General features: G+C 31.9%; 2 protein-coding genes across 2 annotated transcripts in view; one reads left to right on the forward strand and one right to left on the reverse strand.

The window, feature by feature from the left end:
• Positions 1-1,484: 1,484 nt before the first annotated feature.
• LOC123663987 (CCR4-NOT transcription complex subunit 9) lies at positions 1,485-3,982 on the reverse strand. Its single transcript, XM_045598622.1, has one exon. The coding sequence runs from the start codon at positions 3,980-3,982 to the stop codon at positions 3,089-3,091; it is 894 nt and encodes a 297-aa protein (XP_045454578.1). The 3' UTR covers positions 1,485-3,088.
• Positions 3,983-7,286: 3,304 nt separating this feature from the next.
• LOC123664293 (HEAT repeat-containing protein 5B) overlaps positions 7,287-17,098 on the forward strand; it is a 53,371-nt gene continuing 43,559 nt past the window's right edge. The window contains exons 1-5 of the mRNA XM_045598884.1: positions 7,287-7,442; positions 9,570-9,781; positions 10,084-10,231; positions 11,691-11,896; positions 12,247-12,344. Of these exons, the coding sequence (XP_045454840.1) occupies positions 7,317-7,442; positions 9,570-9,781; positions 10,084-10,231; positions 11,691-11,896; positions 12,247-12,344 (790 nt within the window). The 5' untranslated portion in view covers positions 7,287-7,316. The remainder of the gene's footprint in view (positions 7,443-9,569; positions 9,782-10,083; positions 10,232-11,690; positions 11,897-12,246; positions 12,345-17,098) is intronic.

Here is a 17,098-nt window from a genome sequence, read left to right on the forward strand (position 1 = left end):
AATTAAACAAAAAAATTAATTAATTTTACATTTTCATATCGTATATCTTCAAATAACAAACTCAAAATCTACTAAAATGGTAGATATGCAATTACTATGGCATTAGCATTTTTATTAATTCGACTATCTCATTCTTTCGTAGAGCGCTATCTACTTTTAACAAACCGTGCCTGTGCTGGCATTCGTCGCTTAGAAAGCTGACACCCCCTGATCTCCCTTTTCACTGGGGGACGAGGAACTCGACATCATGTTCCTCACGCGTTCCCAAAAACACATCTGGGTTAGCTAGCTTACACCAAAATCTTATTTTGAGTCATAATTTATGTAAACGTTAGTTGTTGATGCTTGTTAAATAAAATAATCGAAGCATTGGCAAATAAAACATACCAATTTGTCATTAACCAACTCTTAAGTCAGCCGTGATGAAGCGTAAATAATTAAATACAGCTCAACTATAAAACTAGGCGAGGTATTAAATGACGTAGTATAATAGCTTTATACTGAGGAACAGCAGGAATTTCCTTACCTGGTAGTTACCTTGACCTTACAGTAGACCACAGCTAAATAACACTGTTTAGCCGCAAAGCAGTTTTGTGTTCCTGTTGGTGAGTAAGGTGACCAGAGCTCCTGGTGAGAAATTGGGGATAGGGTCGGCAACGCGCTTGCCATCTTCTAGTGTTGCAGGCGTCTATTAGCTACGGTAATCGCTTACCATCAGGTGAGCCATACGCTTTTTTGCCGACCTCGTTATATAAATCATCTATTTCAACAAGATAGCTCTGACATCTGCATTTTTAAATGATTTTTAGTTAAAACCTTCTTAGAATGAAAAACTTACTACACACACGGATACTTTAAAGTATCGTAACACCGCGAATAATCCGAAAAAGTTGTTTCATTATAATGAGTGAAATTCCCGTAAACAGTATAAAACCTTTTTATTTACAGCTACAGATGATATAAAAGTAGAAAATTAATAGAATATTGATAATATTTATTTCAATCAAAATGTAACTACTTACCTATTCCTAGTTTTTTAATAATTCAAAAAAAGACTAACAATGTTGTGCCTCATATAAATTCAAACAATAACGTTAAAAATAATTTATAACGAGAAGCCGATGTCTACTTTAGCCCGAAAACTTTGCCACGATATTGTAGAACCTATTTTAAAACCTTCATCTAATAACAGAAGAAAGGTAAATTCTTCAGAAAAATCGGAAAATACACCAAATGCAAGAAATAATGTTAAGCCAAATCCAACTTTCCAATTTGAGAATAAGAAATCTGTTAAAATTATGCCTTCAAATAAAACTGATTTAAAAAATAGAGTGAAATTTAATGAAAATGAAGTAAAAACGAAATCAGTTAATTCTGCAATAAACACACCGAGTTCAGGGCCTTTAAGTCGTGATAACAATTCATTAACTTTAATTCATAAACGAAACCATCAAAAAGGGATTTCAAAAGGAATTCAAACAATATGCAAAAAGAATTCTTCTATTTCAGATAAATCATGTACACATTGTGTTGAAACAGTAAGCTGTGGAACTCAATTTATAGATAATTTAAATGGAATACTCAAACAAAATTGTAGTAAATTAAAGGCCGAAGTTGCAATACAAATACAAGATAGTAAAGAGACATATAAATTAAGAAGGAAACAGGCACTTTCAAATGAAACAAATTATAAAATTTTCATAGAAAAGCCACAAATATCAAAACCTCCAAGTATAAGATATGTAGGTGCAAAGTACTGGGCTTTGTCAAATTACCCGACCAGAGGTCCAGACTTAAAATATTTACATTTTTATATTTGTATTCTACAACTTAGCCAATTTATTATTTAACATTGTATTACTAAGTTATAATATCAGTTTTTTTGTAAAAAAAAAACATACAAAATTGTTACACATTGTTACTGACACTAAATAGTTTTATTTAACATTCAATTTATTTTATACATTTTAGAATTTACATTGGGCTATCAATTCACGAACATGTGTTATATAAACTTAGATATAGGCTTTAATTAGCATAGAATTAAATATGCAATCATCAATACATTGTAATTGTCACCATTTATTTGCCATTTAGCATCATAGAAATAGAACAACATGCCACGGTAACATGATTGCTAATCAATGTTTATACAAGTTTGCATATTTAATAATGTATTGAACTTATAAGTATTGCTTTTCATACATAGATACTTTTTTATTACAAACATTTTTATAATCTTAATATATTAATTAATAGACTAATATTTCGATACGAATTATTTTATTAATAGTCAACTCCACAACTACATACAAAGTAAGTGTTCTTCTTGTATATTTCTTGTGTATATTTATAAAGTTATACACAGATTGGAAAATGTAGCTAATTCATATTTATTATTTGCTTATTTTATACTATTATACTAGTTGACCCGGCAAACATTGTCTTGACGCTAAACGCTATTGAAAAATAGTGATTGGTGGTACAAGTGTGAAAATTTAGGGTTGTATTTTTCAGTGCCAAATCATAATAAAATAAAAATATAAAATTTTGTCAAAAAATAAAAAAAAATATTTAGGGTGGGTCACCTTTATACCATCATTAGGGGTATAAAAATAGATGTTTGCCGATTCTCAGACCTACCCAATATTCACACAAAATTTCATGAAAATCGGTTCAGATGTTTTAAAGAAGTTTGGCAACAAACACAACAACACGAGAATTTTATATATTAGATTGTTATGTCAATGAATAAGATATTCTAGCAAAACAATGCAAATACTTGTTATTTGTCATAAGAATATTGTACTTTATTCAATATTAATAGATTACAACATTTATTATTTTGAATTTACACATTCAGGCACATTTTAGCTATATCTATCCGACTGTAAAAAAAATTGTAAGTAGTTTGTATGGTGACAATTTCTGTACTCTCAACCCACAACAACATTATTAAATATATGGATTGATTATTACCAGTAATCATTAAAGTTCATAAGGTTTTCTCTTTCAACAGCATTGTAAAAAATTGCTGAAACTACATCTTAAAAACTTTGTAATGAGAAAACCTATGAATACTTAAATCTCACATATTCTGTTGAGCTGGACTGGCAGGCGGTGGCTGGGCTTCCAAGTTCTTAATCAACTGTGCCAGCCAATGTTTTGTGGAATTGTCTTCTTGAAGGCATGCTGTAAATGTTGCATCCCGTAATTGATCTGGAAGACATTGCCTTAATGCTTCTCGGGCTCTAGGGTTATCTGAGAGACGTAAGTAACAACGAACCACATGTTTTAACAACCTTGCTGATGGATCTTTGGCTAGAGAGAGGACCATTTTTCCTAATATCATAGCTACATGAGAAAACCTGTCGTACGTTTGACAAATGTAACTCAAGCCACTGTCATCTAATAAAATCTTTTGTAATATAAATGTTGCCACAGTCTTGGATAGTTCAGACCCATTTTCCATGATGCGTAAACATAAGGGTATTATCTCTGTAGTTAAAAGAAAGGTAATCACTTCTTGTTCATCAGTCTTAACAAGGGCCCCAATAACACCTAAACTGGTCAGTCTGAGATACTCGAATGGACGAGTTTTTGACACAGTGTGAAGGAAGGGATAAAGAAATAAAGGGACGTGTGCTTGAAGAAAAGCCGATCTTGTTTCTGGATGAGATGCGACACACTGCATCAAAGCTAAAGCATTGCAGACCCTGTTACTTTGATGAGCAGTAAGAGTTGGCGGTATCATTGCCACGTAGATATTGGTAATTTCTTGTAAAAGAGCTGCAATTGTACCAAAACTATGCCAAAGCATAGGAGCCAAATCTGGCACAACTTCTCGTTTTTTACTCAGTTCTAAAAGAGCATTCTCACGTGTTTCTGGATTACACAGCTCCAAAATCCATGCGTATATCTTGTCTCTATCTACAGCTTGCATATTGGCCGGGCTCTGTTGTGCACTCATGTTATTATTCATTACTGCTCGATTTTAGAAAACTTTACTATAAAACTAGACATCACAGATAATCCAACGACAACTCCGTTATAATTATTGAATGAGTGGCTTAAAAACATTTATTGACCAATTCACTACCTATTTTATAATTTTACAAATCGGTAATCAAATCATATGCCAGCACTCAATACTCAATACTTTAGCAGTTGTTAAATGACAACAACTGACAGATAATAGAAGAGTCATATACAATAAGGGCGCGTTCCGTCTAAGGCCCACAACGCCATCGATCACGACTGCAGAAAATGTTGTGAGTAAATATTTTACATCAAAGAGCAACACGGAGGAGAGTAGCCATGTACAGGCGTTCCCCTATGTCAGGGTATAAGGTCAAATGGCCATATGCAAACAATAAAACTAGTTGCAGCCGCACTGACCACTAGACTAAATCTAGTTGCGCGATTGAATCAACGTCCTTCAAAAAATGCCAAATTGTTCTGTTTTTTGCTGCAAAAAAAGATCTGCCACGTCAAATTTACTACAACATGGCGTTACCTTTCATACGTAAGTATTTTTTAATCACATTATTACTTGTAAATATTATCATTCGTGTTGACTCGATTTGTTTACAAACACAGGCCGCTCGCCCGCATAGAATATACGGATCGGTCGAGCGACTGATCGGAGTCTATTTCCGAGAAGTCACTGTCACCGAGCGATAGTGTTGTTACCGGTTTGTTTGTAGATGGTTATCGATAAAAACGGCAAAGGCAAAAGAGGAGACAGACATTTTTGAGATTTTGATTTATTTAAAATATTATATTGCTAGCTTTTTTTAATAAACATAGTTATATAATAAAATTGCATTAAATTAAATATAATACACGTATTATGAGTATTAATACATTTTACTAGAATTACTTAATGTGAACTTCCACCATAATGTTTTATGTATATAAAAATTTGGCAGGTTTTCTAAAAACCCCAATTTAAGGGATACATGGAAAAAAATGGTAATAACAGATTAACCTGGACGCCCACAAAAAATAGTGTAATTTGTTCAGATCATATCAATACCACTAACTTTCAAGTGTTGGCGAACAATAGAAAGATTAGTCGAGGGCACCAAACCAACACTAACGCCAGAACAAATACAATTATTGTAAATAATGATGTGTTCTACAAAGTCTTACTACATTATATATTTCTATCATCATTAGTTTTTGCAGCACACACAATGTAAAGAATTTTTTAGGTTATCTTTTTATCCCTTGGGTTACATTTTTGGAGTTTTAGTAAGGATACCTAATATTTTTGAAAATATAGTATAACCTATGTCGCTCAAGGATAGTGTAGCTTCTTAATGGTGAAATATTTTTTTTAATCGGTCCAGTAGTTTCGAAGCCTATTCAATGCTAACAAACAAACAATCAAATCTTTACTCTTTATAATCGTTTATTTTACATGAAAATGTTTGATTTGTTGTATATAATAATTAAGTCTATTTTTATAATAACACCTTACCTTTGTATCACCTTAAAAACCTTATTTCCCTAATCGAGTACTTGAATTTATCGAAAATGCATATCGACAGTTGGTACAACCACGGCTGTAAGCAACTTGTCAGTGTAGTTGCGGCGTGTCATTATACTGTAATGACACAGAATGTGTGTGTGAAAAATGTAAGTGTGTTTTTAATTTAGTATGTGTGAGTTTCGTAGTGACAGACGATTATTTTTATGTGGGAATTAGATAAAGTGTGCATGTGTGTAATTTCCCCCCGCAAAAAATGACAGACAGTTTTGTATCGGTAGCAGACGCAATGGCTACTCCCCTCCGTGTTGCTCTATGTTTTACATGGAATTTTATTTATTCCATAAATTATTTGATTAGCTCGTTGGCGCAGTTTGTAGTGACCTTACTTTTTTCCAGGGGCTGTAGTTTCGATTCCCACCCCGAGTCTGGGTGTAATATATACATAATTATATATTTATATATGTATTACTAATAAGTATGTTTATCGAAAAAAAAAAAAATTAGCTATAGCAGAACGGACGACCGTGTATATTTTGTGCAGATATTTATAAATTTTAATGATACAATATTTATTTATATTTAATAACAAACTGAATTTAACATGGATTTCCGGGAATTTATCGTTGGATTTTTTCCCACCACGTTTTGATGAAAGTCAACTCTGACCCACTTATATTTGGTGGGCGAAGTGGCCACAATGTGGTCACGAACAGTGTAAGTGAGAGTGTCGAGCGATCGCTCGCGACCACGGACCACGGACCTTACGTGGAACGATAAAATAGGCTTCGCGGTCATTTTGGTCGCGCAGTGGAACGCACCTACTGTCATATCTCAATAACTGTCAATCTGACAGTTGGTTTTTCATTGATGCTATTTACCTTTGATTTCAACTTATAAGATTATTTTAGAATTTTAAACAGTTGCAATTAGTAGGTCTTTTTTTTTAATTGATTTACTTTTTATTTATTTTTTTCACCAATACTGGTTTAGTCGTTTTAGTGTATTAATTATGTTAATTTGAAGAAAACAAAAAATATCGTAAGTATTCGTTAATTTGTAATGATCTAATTTATTAAGTAAGAAAGTAAGTGTTTTATATTTATGAAAAGTAAAATGTGTTCCTTAGATAGTGAAGGCAAATTGTTTTAATGTAGTTAACATCTGATTCACGGATGACGCCATTGTTTACGATGGCGACCCACAAAGCTGATTATATTATGTTACAATTTCGCACAGTTATCACGAAGGTCGGCGAATTACTGAAACATTAACGGAAGTATACAATTATCGTTTTAGTAAAATAATTTCCAATTAATGAAAACGACCTAGATAGGTATTTCGAATTAATTTAAATAAAAAGTATTTTTTTATTTGTCATAATATCATATAAATAGTGAAATAACTATAGGAACGATTAAAACTTAATACTTTAATATTAATTAACTAAAAAGCAAGAAACGTGATACATTAGTACACAGAGATGTTATAATATTGGTTCAAGATTTTATTCTCATAAGAATTTTTATAATTCACTTAAATAAACATTAGAAAGAAAACATTTTTTAATTTATGTAATACATTACTTTGAGCATGTCGGATGATACACAATATGTTCAACACAATAAAAAATACCTTTACATAAGCCTTCACAAAGATTTACTCCTGTGTTGGGGATCAGGACACACACAATACACAAGCACAAACGCCCAGACTGTAACAGATGTAATAAATGTATGCTATGTGCACAGATGGAATTCGCAACAGCTATAAGGGCTGTGATTTTTGTGCTAATATTTTGTCAAATTTTTGTTTTAGAAACATGGAGGTATCACATTCATTAACTCTGAACGAGGCTGCTCTGCAGCAGCTGCCAGATGATAAGAAACCCCATTTCATATTTGAATGGTTGAGGTTTCTCGACAAAGTTCTTGTTGCTGCACATAAGGTAAATAAACAAATTAATTTTGCATATGTTCAGCTGTAAATATTACATGTGTATAATATATTAAACTCAGTTATTTATTGATGTTGTTTTTTGTGCTTATATAAAAAATATTGTGTTTACTACAATTTACAATAAAAAGAGATTATCTATTCTATACAAATAAATAAAATTGGAGTGTCTGTTTATAATATTAAAATAGCCACTTTTTACTAAATGCATATGGATATATACATGGTACATGTACCTACTAAAATAATTCTGTCTGTCTGTATGTTCCGGCTAATCTCTGAAATGGCATGATCGATTTTGATGGGACTTTCACTGCCAGATAGCTGATGTAGTAAGGAGTAACTTAGGCTACTTCTATTTTAGAAATTTATTTATTTTATAACTACAAACTGAACAATAATTTTTTGTCAAATTCCACGCAGACGAAGTCGCCCGCGATTAGACACAGCTAGTTAATAATATTACACATGAATATATCATTCAAAACTTAATTTTATTTGTACTGAATATACAAATATAGATTACAACTAAATATATTTTAAAATTCTACATTTAAAATACACCTACTTCAATTGATTAATATTAAAAATAACAATTTAGTTGCTTTAGATAAATCTTAATTTAAATCAGGGATAATGAAACTTATTTATTAAAAAAAAACCTGTTTGTGACTAAAAAATAATGAGGCTAATATGTTACATCAAATCTGTTTATAGCCAAAAAACAATACCCATATGCTAGTCACCAGAATGTCTCATAATTTTATGTATGTTTACTCATATTCAAAATTTTGCTACATGTAATATAATGTAAATATATTGTCAATCTAGACATATATTACTGTCAGATTAGAATAATGCAGACTAAAACATTATTGTCAAGATAGACTAGCCCAGTGATCCTGCTTTTTGCTTGGAGGCTTGTGAGTTAGATCTATTTCCTGAGTCGGGGTGTAATATAATTATTTGTTTGTTGCTACATGTATAATCCAAATGTGTCAATAAAACTGTAACTATATCTGCTTAAACACAAGAATTAAGTTGCTTAACTTATGAATAGACCACTGTGTGTATCTGTGTGTAACTGTGTAAATCTTTGTTTATGTGCCATTACTTTGCTAGTCCTGACTTTGTTCAAAACATAGGGTCAATTATTTGTGATATAAATAGTATATTATTTATGTCATATCAATGTTTTATAAACTTGAACATAAATTGGCATAGATTTACAATGTAAGCCATGCATTCTTTCATTATAATAAGTCATGCAATTTATAAGGTTTCAAGTCTTAGGAAGTAACAATAAAAATCTTAATATAGAAATATCACTGATGTTGTAGTTTAGAAATAGATTTATTTATTCATATATAACCTTTTTTCTATGTACCACATAGTATAAACTCTTTTGAATTGATAAATTTCTACATTAATTTTGTTTTTACTTTTTATGTTTAGTCCATTATATAGACAAGGTGGTTAGTTATTAAGTTCAAATTCAAGTCAATATGTTCTTATTGTTATTTGTTTATTACACTTATCACATTTTCTTAAATACGTTGGTCAGAAAAGCTGCAAATTATTATAACAATTACCTATATTAAACATCCGTCTCAGTTTTACTTATTACTGAACACCATGACTCGTACAGTTGTGTTTGATAGCTGTTTATAAACAAATTACAAAATCATCCTCAATGAAGAGCTTGTAAGAAAATAGGACTCTTCAAATTGGTGTAATCATATCAGGTAGTCCTGAACTAAGAATATTTATGATCATATATATTGTACTCTTGGCTTCTAACTTTGAAGCTTCCAAAATTTCGAAATGTAGAGTTTAAAACTGTCTGTGCAAAAGGGCTCTTAGTTATGATTATTACACTTGGTACGGTGGTTTGATTTGAGCAAAATTTAAGTTGCAAGATCTAGTATTGAATTTTGATATGATCGCTTGATTAATTGTTAAATTTCCCAGAGTACTCAATAAATGGTGCCCGATTATAACTCTCGAGATTTGTACAAACAAAATACATATTAATCTACAAAAACAAATAAAAAATAAAATACAAAATAAAACGCTATAAGATTTTAAAAATGAATTTTACGTATTTATTGACCCACAGTCAGACCTTAAAAGCTGTCAGCAAAAGCTAGTGGCACAGTTAGTGAATCTGCTTCGTGAAAATCTCGGGCCTCCAGCTCGACGGCTACTCGCAAGATGTCTAGCTACACTTTTCTCCGTTGGGGACACATTTCTGCTTTTTGACACCGTGAACAAGTGCAATGATATAATAAAAGTCAAGGATGACTCGCCATCGTATTTACCAACCAGACTGTGAGTTTAGTACTTTATATATATTAGGTCATATATCGAAATATTTAAAGGGTAAGTTAATTACATTTATGCTCATATTATAATTGTTATTTTATAATTATTCTATAACAATTAAGATTATTTGTTAAATATTACTCAATTACTATACTCATAATAACATTGCTGCATAATGAACAGCTCATATTAGCAACATCCATTAAATCATAATATTTTATCTAAGAAAATAATGATTTCTTGTATATGAATCTATAACGATTAGTATACCACAAACGTAAAATCTTGTTATTTGAATGTGTTTTTAGAGCTGCAATATGCTGTCTCGGAAGTATGTACGAGAAATTGGGAAGGATGATGGGACGATCATACGAAGAAACGGTCACGACTCTTGTGCGGTCTATGAAGAGTTCAGAGTCGCAAACTCGACTTGAGATCATGAATACGCTTGATAAGGTACAGTAGAATTACGGACAGGAAACCGCCGTGTGTATAAATAGATTATTACAAGGATTAACCAATTAAATGTTCCCTTACTCTTAGTTCATGAATTGACTCGCTTGAGTAATATATAATAATATATAATAGTTTAAAACAAAATTTGTAACGGTAAAATAAATATGCATAATTGTGTTATTTGAACATAGTTGAAATAAATAGTTTATTCAAATAACGGTAGGCTAATCATAGAGTTGCTATTTTTTTTTTTATTGAAAGCTATTCATAATGCAGTCATTTAAGATTAATGTGTAATAACATTTTAGTCTATAAATGGTATTTTACTTTGGCTTAGCATATAGAAACACAGTTGGTACATAATTGTCTGTTGCATAGCGAGGGTCCAACAAACAAATCGTTGATGTGGCAGAACTAAGGGGATAGATGAAACGATTTAATTAGGCAATTGGTTTTGAAACGAGATCCTCTATATTATTTATAGGGAGTTTGTGGGTCTGCATATTATAATTCAATATTTTTCCAGAAGAAATGTGTAATCTAGGAACTAAATTGTTCGATACCGCCTAAAGATCGTTCGTCGGTTCAGTACTGCCAATCTTCTTAAAATATTTCTCTAAAGAGAAATCTTCGTGTGCTGTTAATTAAAACTTTGATGAGATAATAACGAAATCTTGCGCGTATGAGTATGTTGTCTGCGATACTATTAGGGACATGCATCACTAGTAGAAACATGATTATATCCCACTGAGGACTTTAAAGTAACAGGCGACTTTAGAATAATGGACCTTCGTGTATATGTAATTATGTAATATAGAGTCAATATTTATCGTTTGAATGTCTAATGGTTGTAGTTTTGGTTATCGTAGGATAGGAACTCTTCATATCTGGTAGGACTTAGAAGACCTCAATATATGCAAGCTTAGGCAAAAATAGTCCAGAGTACCAATCAATAAAAATTGCTGAGTTGGAGATACTACACCCTCTACTATAAACTGGCATTGTCTCGATAAGACTACTAAATAATTTATCCAATAAAATGATGTTCTTTAGTTTACTTAGTTACTCCATGTATAAAAATGTAATGGGGTTCCCATTAGATTTTTTCCCGCTTTAATCCTTTATTAAATTAATATAATGTGTTTACATATTGTTTTTTAATGTTAACGCGAATTTCACTCATTATAATGCATCTAAAAAACTAAATAAGCCGCGATAAAAATTCAAATAAAAATAAAAATATGTCAATATAATAAATTGTCTCAAATTATCACCGTATTCAATATAAATTCAAAATTAAAATCATAATCAAATATCAAAATTAAAATCACGACTACAATCACAACTTAAATCAAAATTAAAATTTAATAATAATAATAATAACAACAATTATAATTTATTTAAAATAATAAATATAAAATCCGAAGCAGTAGTTGAACTACAACATTTGCCGGTATAGATCTGCGTGGGCATGGGCACGGCGCTGCGCGAGGTGTCGCGCGCGGCGCGCACGGCGCTGCTGAGCGAGCGCGCGAGCGGCGTGCGCGCGGCGGCCGCGCACGCGCTGCGCCGCATGCTGCCGCTCACGCGCCTGGCGCCGGCCGACGTGGACGCGCTCGCCGCCGCGTGTCTGCGAGCAGCGCACCCTAGCGACTATGCACTGAGGTACTTTGTTCTACTTTCAAAATTTGACAAGGTGACATTTTAGTTTTTTTTTTATATATAGGAACTCGTCTCACAAAAAAGTAGACAAAAGTAACAGGAAAAATTTAAAACTCGTTTTTTAGTACTAAATAAAAGAAACATCTATTTACAAAGCAGTCAGTCAGCAAAGACAGTGAGCCAAATTTCATTTTTTATGATGATGCTAATGGTGATATAACTTTTTTAAATATATTAGAATAATTATTAATTTATTTATTTTAGAATATACTCGGTTGTTTCTTTTACAAATTTTTTGTATTTTTTTTTTTTACAAAGAATATTCAACTAATATTGTCTTATTACTATCGTAGATGTGCTGTAGCTGAACTTTTAGGCGCTCTAATAGCGGCTACTCAAGCTGGTGAAATGACGAACATCAATATTAAGAATAAAATAGGAATGCAACCAGGTAAATATGAAATACGTTACTAACGTTCAAAATTTAAATTTATATCAGACTAAAGAATATACACAAGTCATTAAATTTTAAAATCAACAATTATCTTTCATGATTAATAGTAAATTATAATTAACGTCTTTATTATTTATGGAGATAAATCATATTCACTTCATAATCATAATTATTTATAAATCTCTAAAAAGATCTATTTTCTCTATAAATATTTGTCGTATAAAGTAGAAATCGAACCCACAACCGCTTAAAATAAAATAAAGTGATGCTACTATACGAGCCTCCGAGGAGGTTGCATTACTCTTACAAAATGACATCTACCTGTCTTGACATTATATTAAATTTATCTTGGGAAAAAAAAGCGCGGGAACTTTGAAGTGAAAAGGCGGTCTTTTTTTTTCAAAAATATTTTATTAATTTTATAATTCATTCACTGGAGTTTTTTATAAATAAATACTTATAAATTAATCAAGAGATGGGGAGAAGTAAGAAAAGGAAAAAGAAGGAGGAAGGTAACGCTGAGGACGACTCGTTGAGCTCCGACTCCGAGTCCATAAAATCTGTTGAGCTAACAGACGCCGAAAGGTATGCCCCGTTTCGGGTAGCCGATTACGTGCGGCACTACCCTGAGAACGGGGGTAATTTTGACTATATTGTATTCCTGGAGAGTACAGAGGCTGACAAGCCAATCGGATCAAGAGACATGATGACACTCGCTAATAGCATAAAAAAATATAATAAAGGCGTGAAACAACTAAAACGCATTAATAAAAGTAAAGTTGGAGTTATCTTTGATAGACCTGCTTTTGCTAACGCGGTCTTAGGCAACAAAAAATATCTTGATGGGTACAAACTTAAAGCTTCCCTTCCGGCTGCCGCTACAGAGGTCACTGGGGTAATTTCTCATGTGCCTATAGAATTATCCAATAAAGAAATATATTCAGCTCTAACTAGCACGAAAAATATTATATCTATACGTAGATTTATGCGACGTGTAAGAGAAAATGGAGAAATAAAATTAATCCCCACAAAAACAATTTCTATAACCTTTTCCTGTCCCAATTTACCAGATAGTGTGGACCTCAACAGCTGGCGGTTCGAAGTACGGCAGTACATCCCGCCAGTAAAGCAGTGTCTAAAGTGTTTAAGATATGGTCATATTGCAAAATTCTGTAAAAATTCACAAAGATGCAGCATTTGTGGCGAAGGTCACAATTTTAAAGATTGTCAGACTCCTTATACTGCAGCCAGTTGCTGTCACTGCTCTGGCAATCACATTGCCATATCCCCTGCATGCCCTGTTAAAAAAGAAAAAATCCAGCTTAACAGAGATAAATTTCAGAAAAAAAGCTTTGTTGATGTTTTAAACAGCTCTCACTTTCCATCATTAAACAAAACTGATCAGTTCTTATCTCTTTTAAATTCCGAAATAATACTCAAATCTATTACAGAAGCTTTAGTAAAACTTATAACACTAAACAAAAATAATGAAATACCTATCTCTTCCCAAAATATTAAAAATGTCCTGCAAGATACATTAAAAAAGGTTACTAATAAATAATTTGTACTTTATGGATACTTTAAATATTGTGCAATGGAATGCTCAGAGTATTCTACACAATCAACATATTTTTAATTATTTCCTTTTGGACAAAAATATTCACATTGCGTTAATTTGTGAGACTTGGTTAAAGCCTTGTCAAAAATTTAAGATACGTCATTACAATGTAATTCGTCTTGATTCAGGAAACACCCACAATGGCGTAGCCATATTAATACATAGCTCTATTTCTTATTCTAAAATTGATACTTTTTATGATGACTCCATTCAAAATGTTGTTGTTCGTATAAAATACTCTAGCAACAAAGAACTTACTATCATAAGCTTTTACAGTCCAACTAATTGCAATCCTGCTTTTTCTAAATCTAAACTAGACAGGTTAATTAAAAGTTTACCAGAACCAATCTTCCTAGCAGGAGATTTTAATGGCCTAAACTCAGCCTGGGGCTGTTCTACTTCTAATTGTCGAGGCAAAGACTTTTTAGAGTCTATCAATAACAATAATTTGGTTATACTTAATGACGGAAGTATGACCACTGTTGGTTCGCACATATGGAGACAGAATGCTCTTGACTTAACCATAGTATCACCTTCATTGGCTCTAGAGTGTGACTGGTCAGTACATGACGATCCCTTAGGCAGCTACCACTTTCCTGTAATCACAAAAATTTTACTTAATAACAATCATTACAATGCCACTCCTATTCCCAATAGTAGCTCACTACCCTGCTTCCCTAACCTGAACAACGTTGATTGGAACATTTATAATTTAAATGTCCAACTATTGCTCACTGAATTTTCTCTTGATACACAAGACCCCCTTCATAACTACACAAAATTTACAGATATTTTACACTCAGCACTGTGGAAATCATCTTCTATTTCTAAGCACTCTTTGGTTAATACAGCTTTATCTTCATGCTCTCCTTCTAACTTAAATAAAAAAAAAAAACTTCTTCCTTGGTGGAATTTCAATTGCACCAAAGCCGTATTAAATAGCAAAAACGCTTATTTGACTTTTAAATCTGATCCCACTGAGGCTAATTACATTAATTTTAAAAGACTACAAGCCACCAAAAAATATATTATCAGAAATGAGAGAAGAAACAGTTGGATAAAACTTTGTGAACAATTTAACAGATCGACTCCTATATCAGTCATTTGGACGTATATGCGAAAATTTAACAAAAGCTATTCTCCACCTTCCCATAACAACTCTGACTATTCTTGGATCTTTGATTTTCTCAAAAAATATACTCCAGATACTGTAGAGCCAGCCTTTAATCTTAATTCTTTCTGCCATATTCTTCCTAATCAAAATTTTATTATAAAATCTTTTACCATTGTCGAATTAAATTCTGCTATTTCATCCAGAAAAGACTCTACACCTGGCCTTGACTACATTTCATATAAAATGCTTAAACACCTGTCTTCTCAATCTAAACTAATTTTATTAAATATCCTGAATCTTCTTTGGGAGCATAATCTTATTCCTATGGATTGGAAGGTTGATTGTTTAGTACCTATCTTAAAACCCAACAAGGACAAGTTTAACTTTGATTCATATAGACCTATAGCATTGACTTCTTGCATGGGAAAAATATTTGAACAACTTTTAAAACAAAGATTGGAACATTTCATAGAGTCTAATCATATTTTACCTTCTAATCAGTTTGGTTTTAGAAGAGGCAGGTCTTCAAGGGAGAGCATTGCTCACTTACATCTTGATATTTATAATGCTATACAATCAAAGCAAGCTCTCGCTGGAGTTTTCTTCGATGTAGTTGGAGCCTTTAATAATGTTAACCATCATATTCTATCCACGGAATTAGCTGCGATTGGTTTACCTGTAAAAGTTATACAATGGATTTTTAATTTTTTGCACAGTAGGAAGGTATTTGTTAAGTATAATAATAGACTTATTGGTCCAAGGCTTTCTCATAAAGGTACATGTCAAGGTAGCATTTTGAGTCCATTGATTTTCACACTTTATATACATAGATTAAACTTAATTCTAGGCTCTCATATATACAATTTACAGTTTGCTGATGATTTGGTAGTCTATTGTTCTAGTAATAATATAACTACCCTAAATCTTAAGTTAAACGAAGCTTTAGTTAAATTAAATTCTTATTTTAATTATCTTGCATTGGACATTAGCTTTGAAAAGTCTAAAGTCATAGTTTTTAATAAAGTAGGGTCTGAAAGAATTAAAATAAACTATAATAATATATCTCTTCTTATCACAAATGAAGTTAAATTTTTAGGTGTTATATTCATGAATAACTTATCATGGAACAAATATGTAGACCACATAGTTGATAGAGCTCTTAAGGCTCTTAATATTTTAAAGTCTCTTGCAAAAACATATTGGGGTTCTGATCCAAAAATCCTTCTTACCCTATATAAATCTCTTGTACGCAGTCATTTTGAATATGGATTTCTATGTTTTTCTGCTAATGACAAGTTGGTTAACAAATTAAATATTATTCAAAATCACAGCCTGAGACTTATCACTGGCGCCATGAAAACAACCCCAATTAATTCGTTACAGGTCGAGTGCAACATTTCCCCTTTACACCTTAGATTTAAATATTTGAAATACTGTTTTTTGCTAAAACTGTTTTCCATTAGTAATCATCCTCTAATTAAAAAGCTTAATTACTTACATAGTAAATATCCTGTAAATGCTCCATTAACTTCTAATAACCCATTTATTCTCTTCGAATATTCATTCATGTTAAATCTAAATAACCAACACAAAATACACAGTTCTAGCAATTGGATGTGTTACGAAAAGGAGTTTGACTGTCTTATTAATCAAATCGATATTATTATTGACCATAAGCTAAAAGAGCGCCAGGAAGTTTACAACCTCATAGCACAATACTCTGATAAGTTCAAACAAATTTACACAGATGGATCAAAAAATGATATAAATGTTTCCATGGCCTATTATGTACCTCATCTGAAGTTTGGCCAAGGCGTCAGATTGAAAAAGGAGATATCAATATTTACAGCTGAAGCTCTAGCAATTACTGCTGCCCTAGAATTCATTAAAAAACAAACTAATCAATATTGGCTGATCATTACTGACAGTATGAGCGTTCTAAAGGCTTTAGATAATTATCAATTCAGTGCTAATACAAACTTCATCATTTTAGAAATAAGACATCTCCTTTATCAACTA

The sequence above is a fragment of the Melitaea cinxia genome, chromosome 21, assembly GCF_905220565.1.
Source record: "Melitaea cinxia chromosome 21, ilMelCinx1.1, whole genome shotgun sequence".
NCBI lineage: Eukaryota > Metazoa > Arthropoda > Insecta > Lepidoptera > Nymphalidae > Melitaea > Melitaea cinxia.